At 37.2% G+C, this 18,475-nt stretch overlaps 2 protein-coding genes across 2 annotated transcripts; one reads left to right on the forward strand and one right to left on the reverse strand.

Moving 5' to 3' along the window:
- The first annotated feature begins 1,744 nt into the window (after window positions 1-1,744).
- LOC148587551 (uncharacterized) lies at window positions 1,745-2,857 on the forward strand. The gene is made up of 2 exons (XM_088512679.1): window positions 1,745-2,154; window positions 2,248-2,857. Exons 1-2 carry the CDS (start codon window positions 1,745-1,747, stop codon window positions 2,855-2,857), a joined length of 1,020 nt encoding a protein of 339 aa, XP_088368805.1.
- Window positions 2,858-9,154: 6,297 nt separating this feature from the next.
- On the reverse strand, window positions 9,155-9,767 carry MEE9 (maternal effect embryo arrest 9). Its single transcript, XM_059578306.2, has one exon. The coding sequence runs from the start codon at window positions 9,737-9,739 to the stop codon at window positions 9,296-9,298; it is 444 nt and encodes a 147-aa protein (XP_059434289.1). The 5' UTR covers window positions 9,740-9,767; the 3' UTR covers window positions 9,155-9,295.
- Between the last annotated feature and the right edge of the window lie 8,708 nt (window positions 9,768-18,475).

Here is an 18,475-nt window from a genome sequence, read left to right on the forward strand (position 1 = left end):
AAGAATGAAGAATATGAGGAAGAGAATGGAGAGGAGTAGTGAAATTTGTGAAGGGGAAGAATTCTATTTATAGGAAAAAAACCAAATACTATTCTACCTTCCATTTTACTATTCCATCTACCAACACTATTATACCTACATTTATCCACCTACAATTCCACCCTCATTTTACTATTCCATCTACCAATACTATTATACCTACCTTTACACATCTACAATTCCACCCTCCTTCTACCAATACTATTTCTCTTACCATTTACTATCCTATTATTTCACCAATTACCATTCTCTAATTATCATTCTCTATAACACCATAAATTTCCCAAAATCATCAGCTAAAATAACATCATCATCAAAATAATCCATTTAAATAACTTTGAAAATTCTGGGGCACTACATTAAAAGAGTTCGATGGAAGTGTTCCTCTGGCACAGATGAAATTTACTCACTCCCCTTTCTGGATCCAAGTGCATGATATGTCATTAATCTGCATGAACAAAGGGGTGGGTACAAAGATCGGTGAGTCCTTGGGAACCTTAGAAGATGTTGATGTGGCGGGTGATAGAGGTGGATGGGGAAGATGCCTGCGGATCCGGGTGAACATTGATCTGCACAACCCTCTGAAATGAGGAAGGGTGCCATCACTGGGGGAAAGGATTATTGGGTGACGTTCAAGTATGAGAGACTTCCACATTGTTGCTTCGACTGTGGAAGAATCTTGCATGGCAAGAAAGGGTGCATGGTGAAGAAATCCCATCGGCGCCATGAGGGTGAGGGACTGAAACTGTGGGGCGTATGGCTCAGGGCAGAAGATCCGCGGAGGAGACAGGGCGGAGAGTTGGGCGGTGAATTTTTTTAGGGAGACGATCAACAGTCTGACAGCACCTCTTGGAGGAAGGGAAGTACTCGTAAGGAAAGTCCCGTAGATCGTGGTAACCATAGCAACAGCAACTGTTATGATTTTGGAAATTAGAGTGGAGAGGGAGAATCTTACCATAACAAGGTGAGGAGCGTAGAGACACTTAATGACGAGGCAGATTCTACGGCAAAACAACTAGACAACTATTTGAGCGAGCTGGAAGGGTTTCTGATAGAAGATAATTTGCTACACAAACAGGGGAATAAGAACGGTGATTACGTGGCATCTACGAATGTAGACTCATGTGCTCATCTGCATGCACCCATGCCGAAGGAACCCGCGAAGGGGTCAGTGGAGGTATTATGCACATATGCAGAGGAAAAAGGGGAGGGGGTTAGAAAGCACGTGGCACAAATGGCGGATTTTGAAGGGGAAAGCACAGCTGCAGCGCATGAAACTGGGAACCTAATGAATGAGGTTGCTGGAGTAACATATATGGTGACGGAGGAGGGAATGGGAAAGAAGCAAGGGGTGGAGGGGTGGTCAGTAAGGAAATGGAAGCGGCATGCTCGGGGTGTCAAACAACAAAATTCAAAAATTCAAAAGCAAGGAAAGGCAGTAAAGAAGAGAAAACCCAGTGCGGATGATATGGGCAATGGCCTGAATGAGATAAGGAAAAAGAGTCGAAAGAAAGTACACCAAGGGACGAATAGTACTCACGATGGTGGCGGCTGTTGAACAGCCCCGCCATGTCCAATAAGTCTTATTAGCTAGAACTGTTGAGGGTTTGAGAACTCTCGAACAGTTCGTGGCCTTAGCCAAATGGTTAGGGAAAAGAAACCTAATTTCTTGTTTCTATTGGAAACAATTTGTAGCAAGAAAAGGATGGAATGGATTAGGGTCAAGCTTGGTTTTGCAGGATTATTTGCAGTTGACCCGGTGGGAAGGAGTGGAGGAGTAGCTTTGTTATGGAAGGAAGAAAATGAGTTGGAAATTCAAAATTACTCACGAAGGCATATTAATGCCATAGTGAAGAGGAATGGTGATGGCCTCACGTGGAAACTAACAAGCTTTTTTGGCAATCCGAATAGCTCAAAACGGAAGGACTCTTGGGTATTGCTGCAGCACCTCAAATCATTTTTGCCAGACGCCTGGTTGTGCATTGGGGATTTCAGTGAAATCACTCATCAAGGAGAGAAAACGGGGAATGCTAGACGAAGAGAGGGTCATATGGTGGACTTTCGATCAGTTTTGGAGGAATGTCACTTAGAAGATCTTGGTTTCATAGGCCCAAGGTATACATAGTCAAATAAGAGAACATATGGCGTCATTACCCAATTGCAACCGGACAAAGCATTGGCTAACAACACCTGGTGTGAATGGCATAGAGGGGCGGAGGTATTTGTTCTTGCAGCACGAGCTTCAGACCATAACCCATTATTGCGTCAGTTTGAGAAAGCACCACTACTGGGTGGTCATGGAGCACGAGGATTTAGGTTTGAAGATTGGTGGTGGTTGGACCCAGATTATGGGAATATTATAAAAGATGCGTGGGAGGGGTCGGAGATGCAACGGGGAGGCATGCAGGATGTGCGATGCTATGTGGAGCAGTACCAGACTCGGCTTAGAGGATGGAGCCAACAAAAACATGGAAATATAGAAAAGAAGGTGGAAAAAAAGATAAAGCAATTGGCCATCCTGCAACAAAGAGAAAGGCACGGGGACCAAGAGGAGATTAAGAAGTTACAATTAGAAATCGACCAGTTACTAGAGCAAGAAGATATTAAATGGAAACAGCGAGCTAAACAACACTGGTATCAAAAAGGGGACAGAAATACACCTTTTATCCATGCCTGGGCAAGTCATCGGAAAAGAATCAATCACATCAAGTGGGTGCGGGATGAAAATGGTAGAGAGTGGACTCAACCGGATGAAATTGCTCAAGCCTTTGTGAACTTCTATCAAAAGCTTTTTCAAACCGAAGGCCCAAGGGGTTAGAGGAATGTTTGGAGGGCCTAGAGGCATGAGTTACTCCTAAGATGAATGGGTGGCTTTTGCGGCGCTTTGTGGCGGAAGAAGTGGATTTTGCGCTATCTCAAATGGGTCCCTTGAAATCCCCTGGTCCTTATGGGTTTACAGCATGTTTCTATCAAAAATCTTGGGATATAGTTCGTCAAAAGGTATGTGAAGCTGTGCTTGATTTTCTTAATGAGGGTGTTTTTACTGTTGATATTAATGAAACTTACATTGCTTTGATTCCCAAAATTAAGAACCCCTCTCTCACTACTGATTTTCGGCCCATTAGTCTTTGCAATGTCCTATATAAGCTTATTGCTAAGGTGTTAGCGAATCGTATGAAGAAGGTGTTGGGGGAAATCATATCTCCCAACCAAAGTGCTTTTATCCCAGAGAGATTGATCACAGACAATATGATTATTGCTTTTGAGGCACTACACACCACGAATACACGTCTAAAAGGGAGAGAGGAATATATGGCTTTAAAATTGGACATGAGCAAGGCCTATGACAGAGTTGAGTGGAAATTTTTAGAAATAACCATGAGCAGGATTGGTTTTGCACCTAGGTGGGTCCAAATGTTAATGACTTGTGTTCAAACGATGAGCTACTCAATTTTGATAAACGAAAGGCCATATGGTAAAATTACCCCTTCAAGAGGATTAAGGCAAGGGGACCCGCTTTCACCATTTTTTTTCATCTTATGTGCAAAAGGTTTGAGTACAGGGATCAATAAGATGGAAAGAGTGGGTGGGATCACAGGGCTACCATTGACACGAGGGGGCACGAGATTAAATCATTTATTTTTTGCAGATGATAGTCTCATCTTTTGTAGGGCAAATACGGTGGAATGGTATTGTATCCAAAAGGTGTTGGATGATTATGAGAAAGCATAAGGTCAGAAATTAAATAAGGGCAAGACATCCATATTTTTTAGCCGTAATACTGCGATGGATATCAGGGCTTAAATCCTCTCAGTTGCAAGGATAAACTCCACTCAAAGGTATGAGAAGCACTTGGGTTTGCCAGTGCTTATTGGTAGATCAAAAGTGTCCTCACTCTCAGGAATAAAAAGGGCGTATATGGTATAAGATGTAAGGATGGAAAGAAAAATTCCTTTCGCATGCCGGGAAAGAGATTTTGTTGAAGGCGGTAGTGCAAGCTATTCCGACTTACACAATGAGTGTTTTCCTACTCCCAAATACCTTATGCAATGAAATTAATTCAGTGATGGCAAATTTTTGGTGGGGGCATAAAGACAATGACAAAAAGGTGGCTTGGATGAGTTGGGAAAAATGGGGAAAGTAAAGGAGAAGGGAGGGATGGGCTTCCGTGATATAGAATGCTTTAGCGTAGCTTTGCTTGCCAAGCAAGGGTGGCGCTTAATTCAAAATCCAGACTCACTAGTTGCTAGAATTTTAAAAGAAAAATATCACCCGAATGGTACATTCCTAGATGCTCCATTAAGCAAAAGATCATTGTATGTGTGGAGGAGTATTTGGAATGCGAAGTCTTTGCTCAATGAAGGTTTGGTATGGCGAGTGGGGAATGGGAGGAGTATTAAAATATGGGGTGATAAATGGTTGTTTTCTCCAACGACTTACTCCATTAAATCACCAGCGCATATCTTAGATGCTGAGGCTAGAGTATGTGATTTAATTGACTAGGATATGCAATAGTGGAACATCCCTCTCATTAAAGAGATTTTCATGGAAGAGGAGGTAGAACAGATCTGTAGCATAGCCATCTCTCCTCGCGCTCAGCAAGACCGAATTGTCTGGGCAGGGAATACGAATGGAAATTTTTCGGTTCGGAGCGCCTATCATCTGGCCAAAGATTTATGCACTAGAAATGATAGAGGCTGCTCTATGGTTGATTGTCTGACACCTCTTTGGAAGCGAATCTGGCGGATCTCAGGGCCACAAGTGATCTCTCTATTTACTTGGCAAGCTTGCAACAATATTCTACTTACCAATGAGAACCTCTTCAAACGGAAAATAATAGTTGATCCTTTATGCTCGGTGTGCCGATTGGAGGTGGAGACAATAGGTCATGCTTTGTGGAGTTGTCCAGCGGTGCGAGATGTCTAGTTGGAGGGAAATGTAAGAATCTAGAAGAGTTGTAGCGATGAGGACATGTTCAATAGTATTCTTCAAAAGCTGAGTGATAGACTAACAGTGGAGGACTTCGATCTGGTTGCATGCGTTGCCAGACATATTTGGTAAAGAAGGAACAAAATGGTCTTTGAGGCTACGTTCTCTCATCCGAAGATGGTTTTTAAAACTGCCAGAGATCAGATGGAGTTTCATTGGCAGGCTACACAAGGTGTGCGAGGTAAGACTCAGGTGGCTAGCAAGATTGTGGTGCAAAAGTGGCAACCACCACCTAGGGGGACTCTGAAGATCAACTAGGACGCAGCAATAGACACCAGAAAAAAGATGATGGGCGTTGGCGTGGTGGTTCGAGACTATTTAGGTGGTGTAATGGCAACGCGGTGCATGACGAAGCCTTTTGTCTGTGACCCAGGGGTGGCGGAAGCATTGGCTTTGTGGGTGCCAGTGACGCTAATGGGTCAGCTGGGAATCACGGAGGCCATATTGGAGGGAGATTTTCTTGAGATAGCGCAAGCAATAAAGAGAGAGGAAAGCAGCTGATAAGTGCCGAATATTACACATTCAAGCCTCTTAACTTGCATATGTTAATTCCTTAGCATTGTTATTTGTTTGATTTTGTTTTATTTTTTATTGTTTTCAGGTTATAAATAAAGATGCAATTAATTCGATTGATTTTGGGCTTAAAAACACACTTTGAGAAGACCTAAAAGATATGATTAAGCTTAACCAATCATAGTTAAGTTTAATCAAATAAAGAAATGGATTAATTCAGAATTTCTTAAATTTGAGTCAAAATCGGATTAGATTCATATTTGGATTCTGCATATGTCTCGGTATTTTGGTCATAACTTTCAGCTCAAATATCCGATTGAGGAATTCAAGTGGCATTGAAAAGCTAACTCAAATTTATACAAATCATTGTAAAATAGCATTTTCCTAATTCGGAGCGCCGCAATGCCAAAATCGCCCCGCAAGATAGGAACGCAATTCTGGATGAATCCAATACCGATTTGGACTTACGTTTTCTTCATCCTAATTGGACTTAAACTTAAATCTCCGAGGTTTCTAGGATTACTAAGGCTTCTAGGACTCTCCTAAGCCCTATAAATAGGCCTTTAAGCATTGAGAAAAAGGACATACCGCTTTCTAGAGTAAAAATTCAGTAAATTGTCTTTGGAGCTTAGAAGATCATGAGCGGCTAAACCCCTTCGTGGGGTGTTGATGTAACCCTATTCAAGCATAATAGTTTGATTGTATTTAATTTCTAGATTTTCAATTTATGCATGTTGATTGTATAACTATGAGAAATGCTACCTTTCGATTCTATTCTTAATTATTAAATGCAATTGTTCTTAAATTCCAAAATCAATATTTGTGAAATTCTTCTCTTGTCTTAGAAAGTATTTTACTTTTCTTGATCTCAAATCATTCTTGTTTTCTGTAATTATGGGGATGATGGTTATACAATGGGTTTAATTGACATATGATCAATAAGATTTGATAGGCCATGCCTAGGGAAGACGGATTGTACTACACCATAGTTTAGTGTAATTTAGGTAACAATCCGTGCCAACCGAAGATGGGTTACACTTATTCATTGATTGTATATATCCTATTAAAGAATTTGATAATTTATACCAAGGGTAGACGGATCGTACCGCATCTTATGGTTAGGTAGACGATCCGTACCAACTGAAGATAGATTATGCTTATTCTTTAATAAGGTAGTTTTTTGTTTATTTATAACATCCATAGAATGAATTTTTGAGATTAATTATAATTAACCATTGTTGTGCGGATAAAGGTGAAATCAATACCCTACACTCTCTCTTATTTTAAATCTCTTTTATTTTCATGCACTTTAAGTTTTAAAGAAAATCAAATCAATTCTCTTTTTAATTAAGTTAATTTTAATCTTTCGAATTTTAATAATAAAACCCCTGCAGTCCTTGAGGTTCGACACCCTCAATATAGCCCTATCCTACAGGATTCGTACTATTGCGAGTGGTTATTTTTTTTACTGATTTTTTTGGATACAAAAATACCACATCAGCAGCTGGTCCAAGTACGGCTTTATATTGGAAGAAACTAAGGAGCTGCTTTAGGGACGATGCTCGTGGGATATTCGTCATGTCCGGTGCTCAAGTAATGAAGTGGCGCATAGGCTTGCGAAATTGGCAGTCTCTCAAAGTGTAAATCAATTATGGTTAACAGCGTCTCCTTCTTGTATTAGGGACATTGTATTGGCTGAAGCGGTGTTGTCTGTTTAATGAAATTATTCATTTTCCCCTTTAAAAAAAAAGATAATCCAATATTGCTTATCAATAGTGGTTTTTTTTTTTAATTATTATTATTATTTTATAGATAATTACCAATCTTGTTAAAACGGTGCTTTCATTGTTTAAACCAAAACAACCATTTTAGCAAAAGTACTTAATAATTAAATAAAAAATAATAATTTTTTTTGTTTTTTTAAGAGAAAGTGGGGGACACAGAGACCTACCTTCCTCCAACCCTCTCTAGTGAAGGGGTGGCAGCCACCACTCGATGTAGACCAGCCTCCTAAGTGTTTTTTTTTTTATTTTATTTTATTTATTTAGGGATATAATTGGTATTTTATAAATTTCCTTTTTTAAAAGGATAACAATGGGCTTTCAGCAATATATTCAAACCCATTTTTCAGTTTTCAAAAATAGTTTTCATTTAAAATGTATCAAACAATTTTTCAACGAAGAAACCACACAAAAATCTATTTTTCAGTTTTCAAAAATAGAAAACTCTTTTTGAAGATATGTGATTTTATTATTATTATTATTATTATTATTATTTGTTGTTGTTGGTGGTCATAATATATGTACTAAAAAACAAAAAAAAAAAAAAAAACATAGCCCTATATTATATTAGAATATTTTATACCAAGAGAATCATGTACCAAAATATTGGCTGAAATACCAAAATATTGTATGAATATTGATTTGCAAAATTATTTTATTACAATGACACGCTATGTTACATTCTTCTGTTAATGCCTGGAGTTGATCCATAGAATTCCTAATAGTATTGACTACAATAAGAAGTAACATTTTTGTCGTCCTTTTATTTTCTGCTTGGCAGGGGACTACTTGGCCAGGTTAGATGCCCATGATGATGAGTTCAATTTTGCTAAAGAGTGTCGGTTGGAGTTAGTTTGCATAATGATTAATGACTATTCTATTAAAAAAAAAATGAATAGTTATTATTGGGAATTGAATAAAATGAAATGAAATAATTATTTATATTCCTTAGTTTGGTAAAAAGAAATGTGTCATATAGAAATTGAGACAAAATTACCAAAAAAGCCCCTCACATTATCCCTTAGTTTCTTAAAACTCAAATTACTAAATAAATAAAAAACTTAAAACCCATGATTTTCAGTGGGCACCACCCTAAGTGGATTTGAGGATGGTTTTGGCCAAAGAGAATTAATTGTCCAGAATTTTTTCCAAACTGACGTGGTAGAATTTCAGCCACCCCTTAAATTTTCATTTTAAAATTTTGTCAATCAGTTTAAAAAAAATTCTGGATAATTCTCTTTGACTTTCTAGCACTTCTCTTACAAGAATATGTATTTTTCTTCCTAAGGGAAAGAAGTATGTCCCTATCAAATAAAAGAATGGTTCTTCCATAAGAATAACCATTCCATTTTAAGGGTTTATTTTGCGAACCAAACAAAACCTTAAGCTATGAAACAAAGCGGTTTCCCCATAACCAATTTAAGAGGACCATAAGATATGGTATTTTTTTTGTTTTTTTTTTTTTTTAATGAATGACTTGGAACTTTTTGACGTGGCATTACATGTGCTTCCATGGATGATAATGTGTCAAATGAGACACATGGTAAATGACTAACCCTTAATTTTGACGGTATAGTGACTGGTTAACCTATTTTAAGTTTGGATGAAAACCTAATAACTATATTCTTGAAATTAAAAACTCAATAATTAAATCCAAATTAGATCAACTTATTTAAATTTTTCGAATAAAAGAAAGAAAATTTTTAAGATTGCCTCATCGTCCCCATACCCTTTCCACATGTTAGACCCAGGTAGGCCTTTTTTCATATTAATTTTTAAAAATTATTAATTTTAAATATCAAATATATATTATTAAACCAGAAAAAATGAAGAAAAAAAAAAACTTAATTAATTATTTATCATGGTATTATTGGTTTTCCCCATATTACCAAATATAGCTCAAAAGAAATACAAGGACAAAACAAAAGGAAATAAAGGAGAAATATTACATCATATATATATATATGAGCTAATCAAGAAGGGTGAACCTTCTTGGATGCAAGTCCCTTCCAAGCAGATTTCATGGAAGCAGTAGCAGAATTCATGGCAGCCTCCATATATCTCTTGGAAGCAATGGCCGCCTTCTTCTCCATGGAATTCCCCATCTTTCTAGCATTCTCAGCGGTTTCCACGAGGCTGTTCATCTCCGCCTTCGACATGCTTTCGAGCTCCTCCTCAAAGCGTCTGAACTCGTCCATGGCGCTTTCCATGGCCGAGTCGAGGTACTCCTCGGCTTGCTGCATGGCCGACTCGGCTTCTTCGGCTTCTTTTTGCTGCTCCAGCTCCATGGCTGCCCACGACTTGTAGGATTCGATCTCGAAGAGCTTCATCAGGTCTTCGATGTTGGATGGATCGAAGCTTTTGTCTTCCAACGCTTGGTTTGAAAGGAGGGTGAATTGGTAGATGAGAGCTTCCATTTTTGTTGTGGGCGTGTGAGAATTTTGCAGATCTGTGAAAATGGGTGGGTGGGAGGAGAATCATATATATAAAGCATGGGCATTTTCGTCCTCAGCATAATTTTTTTAAAAAATAAAATAAAATAAAATTTAAGGGATTTTTAATAATTGAGAAGAAAAAAAAGCTCTTTTGTAAAGTTGATGTTAACGTTATAGCGTGAAGTCAAAAAAAATTAGCACAAAGGTCACGTGGAATCATCTGATTTTTTAAATAAATAAATGCAACTGCATATAACGGGCAAATTTTAGTTTGTTTGTTGTGAATTTTTTTTTAAAAAACGGCAAATGGGGTAAAGTTTTTCAATTGGTACGATATCAAAAATACAATTTAGAATTTTCACAATTTAAATATTATTTATGATACATACAATAGCCTCTTAGATTATTACAAGACAATATCTTTAAATATCACCGTCTCCATCAGTTTTAGATCTGCAACAAATTTTGACGAATTACGTTTGTAGCTAGCCGTTGCTCAATCATTGATTTTTGGACTTTTTCATCTCTACTACAAGTTCATTTCCAAATGCAATCTCCTTTATTGTCACTACCATAGTGACAATTTTTCTATATGCCTTAAAACTCCTCCGCAGCAGTCAATGATTTTCTTCCAGTAAAGAAATAGAAGAAAACAAAAGATAGACCGGAAACCCAATACCGTTACTCTTAAGGATTTGTATAAACGAAAACGATTAAACTTTCACCTCATAAATTGCAATTGAAATTAAATCTAGAGAGAAGACAAACAAATTCAAAAAACGAAACACAAAGAAACAGAAAAATACATGTAAAAATAAAACATAAACAAAATCCACAAGACAGAGAACATTGACGAATGATAGAGTGGGAGGTGGTCGGTGGGAAGGTGCATGTCATGCTGGGTCTAGCGTAGGAAAATAGATCTATCTTCTAAAGATTTCAAACTAAGAACTTTAACAGATCCTGCAAGGGACACAATAGATATGGTGGAAAACTAGTGTTGACTGTGGTGAGGGATTTGATATATGGGATAAGGCCTCAAAAGAGGTGAATAGAAAGACCTCCAAAGATGCGAGAAGGGGAATGGGAGGAAGGAAGAAGGGAGTAGAAAGGAGGGGGGCTCGTCCCATGGCGTCTCAAATCACACTCATCTCTTTGGCAGCCAGAGAGAACAAACCCTAGTTGAAATCTTGCAGAGTTCTGTGTTATTCTTTTGTGTTGCTAAGAGAATAAAGGATGAGGATTCACCGCAATTATCTGTCTGAATTATGAGTAATTTGAGTAGATAATATGATAGAGTAATGTTAGATACTATAATTTTAATTAATATTTATCTAACAATACTAACAAGTAGAGAACAAACTCTTCTTTCTTTCTTTTTTCTTTTTAAATAATACAGTGGTGAATCTGCTAATGCTTAGACTCTGCAGCAGTTCCTATGTGTATTCTCTCTAGATTTGCTTCTAGCAATGATTTACGGGATAAAGTTTCTTCTTTATTTAAAAAAAAAAAAAAAAAAAAAAAAAAAAAAAAAAAAAAATCCTATAGTCCTTTTTCTAAGGGTTTGTTTACACAAATAGTAAGAATAATGATCTCAGATCTCCGATTTGTCTTTTGTTTTCTCTCTGGTTCTTTTCTTGGAGCAAATCATTGACCGATGGTAGATAAATTATCAGGCATATGGAAGAACTTTCACTTATGGTACATGCAGCAAATGGGGATTGCGTTTTGGGAATACACTTATAGTGGAGATGAAAAAGCCAAGAAGTCACTGTTTAGTTAAGAAAGTTGTGATGGACCGGGTAGCAGCTAGAGATGTGATTTGCCATAATATGCTGGATATCTGAAAATTGATTGAATCGGTGACATTTAAAGTGTTAAACAAAACATATATCAAATTTAGATGAAAGGAATTTATCATTGTATCTATGATATTGTTTTGTTAGAGCAATATGCTTTATTTTTATGAAATGAATAGAGAAGAAGCATTGTTATAAAATAATAATAATAATAATAATAAATTGACAAGTGCACGTCAATATTGTTGGATAAAATTATAGTAGTTAGCATTTCTCATGCAACGTGGGAAGTCTAAAATTTATTTGGATAAGTGAGCTCCAAATGGGTCTCTTACATTACCTGTTCAAATTATTAGTAATTTGGATAAATAATTATTCTTGATCAAAATCTCAAAATAAAACCTCTATATTTCCACGTAAAACAGTTTTAGTCATTCAAAATGATTTTTTCTTTTTTGTCATTTGATTGAAATATGGAGAATAATTTTTTACTAAAATTTATAGATAGTAAAATCAATAAATGTTCCCAAAAAAAAAAAAAAAAAAAAAAGATAGTAATGGCACCCATATGAAAGAGGGATGATAGGAAAGAAAAGAAAGGTATTAAAGGTGATAAGAAGTAAGGAGAAAGGATGGGAGGAACAACCGAATAAGGGAGAGGGGATGCCATGGGATTGATTCGGAAATAAGAGAAATGATAAAATTTATTCTTTTAATTATTTTTATATAGTGAATTGAAGAATTATCATTGAATTTATGTGAGACTTACATAAATTTACAAATTTAATGATTAATTCATTGAATTTGCAAAAAAAAAATAGTTTAAATTGGTCGAAAAATAGTTGCATACCATGACTATTTAAATAATTCAAAATTTTGATTGTGACTTTTTAAATATTAAGGATCATATATATATATATATATATATATATATATGCTTTGTTGGCCGTTGGAATTCTCTTTAATTTCAATGAAGAAAAAGGAATATGTTGATTTTTTAGTGGATAAGAGATGAAAAGGTTTACTTTTCCTATTTCATTCATTGTGAGGAATCTTGTTATAAGTGGATGGTGGGACCATTATCAATTGACTATTTGATAAATGAAGTAATTGTCAAGCATCTATGTGTTCTCTTTTTGAATTCTGTCGGAAACTTGCTTTGCTATGACCACTTCATTCAAATCAAAGGTTCCACCATTCCAGTTGATTTTTAATTTTTTAAAAAAAATAAATAAAAAATAAATAAATAAATTAAATTAAATTAAATATAATAGGACCCAGAATAGAAACACAACTAATATTTAATATAATATAAATATAATAAACGTTACAAATCTTCACTTATGGCTGTAGTTTTACCACAATACAAACACATACACAAACCTTACTGATACCCCTAATGGGTCCAATCAGAACAAGATAATACTTCACTTAGGGTGAGAGTTGAACCACAATAGAATTAAAACTCTACACCAAATCATATCCTTGATACCCCCACTAACTAGTATTTAAAGACTATACTAATACTACCCATAACACACAGATTCCCAATTATCACAACCCACATTTCTCTCCACATCATGGGCAGTTAAACTCACGTTTCTCTCTACATCATGGGTAGTTAGTGGCCTAACATTCCTCCCCCCTTGGACAAGCACCTTGTCCTCAAGGTGAAAGGTGAGAATTTGAAGTTGAAGGTTTGATTGATGTCGAACTCTCCAGATAACGTCCTCCGGTGGCAGATGTTCCCATTGGATTCATTTCTTCACTTTCCTCATTTTTATCTTCTCCCAATTCTGCCATAATAGGTCTATCTCTTTCAATTAGAAAAGCTTGCACCATGTCGTATCTGTGGCCATGAACAAATTTCTCATTACAATTAAATCACAAGCCCTTTGCACATCTCCATTGCATCTCATCCCAAGAGATTTTGTTAACAATTGGTACATTGGTTGGGTGGTTATTTATTGGTTGCAATTATGACTCTTTGGCCCTCCTTTGCTAACATAATTGGTCATCTTTCATGCGAGCCAAGCTGATACTATCTTTGAGCGTCTTGGGTTTGAACATTCGAACTCTTTCTGCAATCTCTAGTTTAAGACCACTAAGAAAGTTTCCTATCAGATGCTTTTGAGTCCACCCTTGAACTTTGTTCCCCAATCTTTCAAACTCTCTCTGATAATCACGTAAGGTTCCTTCTTGTGCTAGTTTCATCAGAGACTCATCAAAATCTTCGTAGTTAGTTGGCCCGAACCTAGCCCATAGTTCCAATTCAAATATTTCCCAAGTAACCAGCATAACTTCCTCTTGTTAAGCCTTCTGCAGCCATTGCCACCATTGGTTGGCTACACCTTCAAGATGGAAAGATGCCAACATCACCTTCTGCTCTGGGGGTGTCTCATGATAATCAAAAAATTGTACTACGCAATTCAACCATTCGGCGGGATCATCTCCTTGATAACGTGAAAAGTCCATTTTAGCATAACGTGGTACCACTGCTTGTCACCCAGTTGTGCCTGCTTGATGACGACTTCTTGAAGGACCACCTTGCTCATGCATGCAGTATGGTAGACGTCCAACTAGTCCATGCAGCACTGAAAGAAGGGTAGAGATTTCATTCAAGGCTTCTTCAATTCCTTGCATGCGATCAGCTCTTCCTCCAAGCATTGAATGCCTTCCTAAATGTCATATACGTCTGCCTCCAAAGATTCAATTCTCTCACTATTAGTAGCCATACCCTTGTGCTCTGATACCAATTGATAGGTCCTAAGCAGAGAATAGAAACACAACTAATATTTAATACAATATAAAGATAATACACGTTACAAATCTCCACTTATGGTTGGAGTTCTACCACAATACAAACACATAAACACACCTTACATTCTTATACCCCTAGTGGGTTCTAGTTAGAACAAGATAATACTCCACTTAGGGTGGGAGTTGAACCACAACATAATTAGAACTCTACACCAACTCATATCCATGCCACCCCCACTAACTAGTATTTAAAGACTATACCAACACTACCCATCACACACATGTTCCCAATTATCACAACCCACATTTCTCTCCACATCATGTGTTAGAATATATGAAAAATATATTATATTTTCCATATATTCCATAATTAGGTTGATATTGAAATATTCTCTATTTATGAGTTGATTGTAATTAAATCAAAGGGATTTGATTACTATACTTGTATGTAGACACTATCTTATAAATAGAGACCTTTGTATTGTAGCAAAAAAAAAATTAATAAACACAATGTAGCCCTTAGGGGGTATTCTGAGTGATGGACGTAAGTGTCTAACACCGAATCACTTGTAAGTCTTTTGTGTTTATTTTCTGTATTGCTTCCGCTATTATTCCCACATCATCATTATTTCAACATGGTATCATAGTCATTTTCTTGTGGCCTTCAACGTCACTGACATTTTCGGGTGTTCTCTCCAACAATCTCATTGTTTCACTACATCCACCTATCACGTTCCTCCATGCGTCACCATGCGCGCCACACACTGGTCAAGTTCGGTGCGCTGATTTGATAACTGCCCAAGTGGGCTCATTTTCTTTTTATGTTTGGCCCAAGTCAACCCTGGCCCATAGTCGGCCCTTTTTAAGTTTTGGCCCTAGTCAGCCCTTTAGTTTGGCTCATTGTCAGTCTTGGCTAGTTGTCGGGCACTTTTGGATTTTGGCTCGTTGTCGACCCCTTTTGAAATTTGGCTCATTGTCAACCTTGGCCCGTTGTCTGCCCGTTTTGGAGTTTGGCCCGTTGTCGGCCCTTTTGAATCTGCATTTACTAGCCACTTGCTGCTGTCGCTAGCCACCCGCCAGCCTCTATATCCTCCGGCAGGTCACCACCATCTACGGCCGTTCCCCGCCTCTGCCACCGCCGTCATCATTGTTTCTGATTTCAAACTCAAGGTTCAAGAATATTCCACCTTGAGTTTGAGGGAGGATGTTAGAATATATGGAAAATATAATATATTTTCCATATATTCCATAATTAGGTTGATATTCAAATATTCTCTAGTTATGGGTTGATTGTAATCAAATCAAAGAGATTTGATTACAATACTTGTATGTAGACACTATCATATAAATAAGGACCTTTGTATTGTAGACAAAAAAAGTTAATGAGCACAATGTAGCCCTTAGGGGTATTCCGAGTGGTGGACGTAGGTGTCTTACACCGAACCACCTGTAAGTTCTTTGTGTTTATTTTCTATATTGCTTCCGCTATTATTCCCACATCATCATTATTTCAACATGGTATCAGAGCCACTTTCTTGTGGCCTTCAACATCATTGACGTTTTCGGGTGTTCTCTCCAACAATCTCAATGTTTCACTACATCCACCTACCACACTCCTACATGCATCACCTCACGCGCCACACGCCGGTCAAGTTCGGTGTGCCGATCTGATAACCACCCACGTGGGCTCATTTTCTTCTTATTTTTAGCCCAAGCCGGCCTTGGCCTATAGTCGGCGCTTTTTAAGTTTTGGCACTAGTCGCCCCTTTTGAAGTTTGGCTCTTTGTCAGCCTTGGCCCGTTGTCAGACCTTTTTGGGTTTTGGCCCGTCGTTGGCCCCCCCTTTTTTTTCGAAGTTTCGCTCATTGCCAGCCCTGGCCCGTTGTCGGCCCCTTTTGGATTTTGGGCCGTCGTTAGCCCATTTTGAAGTTTGGCTCATTGTCAGCCTTGGCCCGTTGTCGGCCCCGTTTTGGAATTTGGCCCTTTGTAAGCCCTTTTGAATCTGCATTTACCAGCCACCTGTTGCCATTGCTGGCCACCCCCTAGCCTTTATCTCCTCCACAGTCACCACCATCTACGGCCCGTTCCCCACCTCCGCCACTGCCGTCATCATTATTTTTGATTTCAAACTCAAAGTTCTAGAATATTCCACCTTAAGTTTGAAGGGGGATGTTAGAATATATGGAAAACATATTATATTTTCCATATATTCCATAATTAGGTTAATATTGAAATATTCTCTATTTATGGGTTGATTGTAATCAAATATTGAGATTGTAATCAAATCAAAGAGATTTGATTACTATACTTGTATGTAAACACTGCCCTATAAGTAGGGATCTTTGTATTGTAGACAAAAAAAAGTTAATGAACACAATGTAATCATTAGAGATATTCCGAGTGGTGGACGTAGGTGTCTAACACAGAACCACCCATAAGTTCTTTGTGTTTATTTTCTATATTGCTTCTGCTATTATTCCCACATCATCATTATTTCAACATCATGGGCAGTTAAACCCACGTTTTTCTGCACATCATGGGTAGTTAGTGGCTGACAAAATACATTTTTGTTCCATGTGGTTTAGTAACTTTATTTATTGTCTCATTAGTTTCATTTTGTATCACAAATGGTACGATAATGGCTAAAAACGGAAATAGTACCTCCATCTAACTTCTGTCCAAAAATTGACAGAAATTCACGCTAACCCAATAAAAAGTTGACATGTGGCAATTAAAAAAATTAAAATATAAAAAACTCATTAGAAATTAAAAATATTAAAAAAAAACTAATGATTAAAAATTAAAATATGAAAATAATTATAAAAAATAATTAAAAATAGGAAAATAATTAAAAATACATTAAAAATTAAAAATTAAAATAAAATAAAAAAAAAAAAAAAAAAAAAGACACATAATTATATGTAGTCATTGTTAGGTAGGGGTATGTTAGGAAGTATAATTTGTAAAAGCTATTAAGTGTTTATTGTTTTAGTAGTTGTTCAGTTCTAATGCGAACCTCAAGCGACACGCTTTTGAGACCCAACAAACAATATTGGAATACTGTCCCAAGAAAGCTAAAATTCAGTTAATGGTGCTTGTTGATTCTCATCAAGTTCATTAGTTGTTTTATTGTTTTATTATTGTTGTATGGGTAAGACTTTTAGTGTCAACACTGAGCGTTAATAGGAATAGATTTAATTATGTGAGTAGTTGAGTTATAGTCCACATTGAAGTCTGTTTCTCGTGTGACTCAGTTCATTAGTTGTTTTATTATTGTTGTGTGGGTAAGACTTTTAGGCTCTGTTTGGTTTGCAGAATGAATATTCCATTAGGACAAGGAATAAGTATTACTGGGAATAGAAAATGATGGAATGGAATAATTATTCCGATTCTTTAGTTTAGTAAAAACACATATTGCATAATTGGAATTGAACTAAAATTACTAAAAAGCCCGTTTGACTTCTTATTTTTCTAAAACTCAAAAAAAAAAAAAAAAAAAAAAGTTGAATGTTTGGTGGCCGACCACCCCAATGGGTGGCTGGCCACCCACAACATGCACTGGTGGTGGCGCGGCCACACTCGGAGCCATCAAGGGTGGCGCGGCTACCCTTGGGAAGAATCAAGGGTGGCCGCAGCCACCCTAGAATCTCACCGGGGGTGGTCTTGGCCACCCCTGATGGCCCTGGGGGTGGCATAGACAGCCTCGCCGATCCACTGCGAGGCCCTCTAAGGGTGGCAGCTTTTGTGGGTGGCTGGCCACCCATTGGGGTGGTCGGCCACCAACATGATTTCTTTTTTTTTTTTTTGCTTAAAATTTTTTTTTTTATTAAGTTCGAGAGGGTAAAAAAAAATGTTATTTTTTGGAAAATATTGTCCTTCCCCTCAGGAGTAGCTATTCCTCTCATTTTTTAGAGGAATGACTATTCCTGTGTATAAAGGATTAGTGATTCCCACTGGAATCACTATTTCTAGGAATAGATGATAAGCGGCGAATGTTGCACATTCAAACCCCTTAATTTACATATGTTAATTCCTTAGCATTGTTATTTGTTTGATTTTGTTTTGTTTTTGTGTTTTAGGTCTTATTTGACAAATCATTGAAAATTGGGCTTACAAGGGCAAAAAGCTGGGCATTCTAGATCTAGGATCGAGCGTAGCTA

The sequence above is a fragment of the Corylus avellana genome, chromosome 2, assembly GCF_965113065.1.
Source record: "Corylus avellana chromosome 2, dhCorAvel1.hap1.2, whole genome shotgun sequence".
In the NCBI taxonomy this organism is placed as follows: domain Eukaryota; kingdom Viridiplantae; phylum Streptophyta; class Magnoliopsida; order Fagales; family Betulaceae; genus Corylus; species Corylus avellana.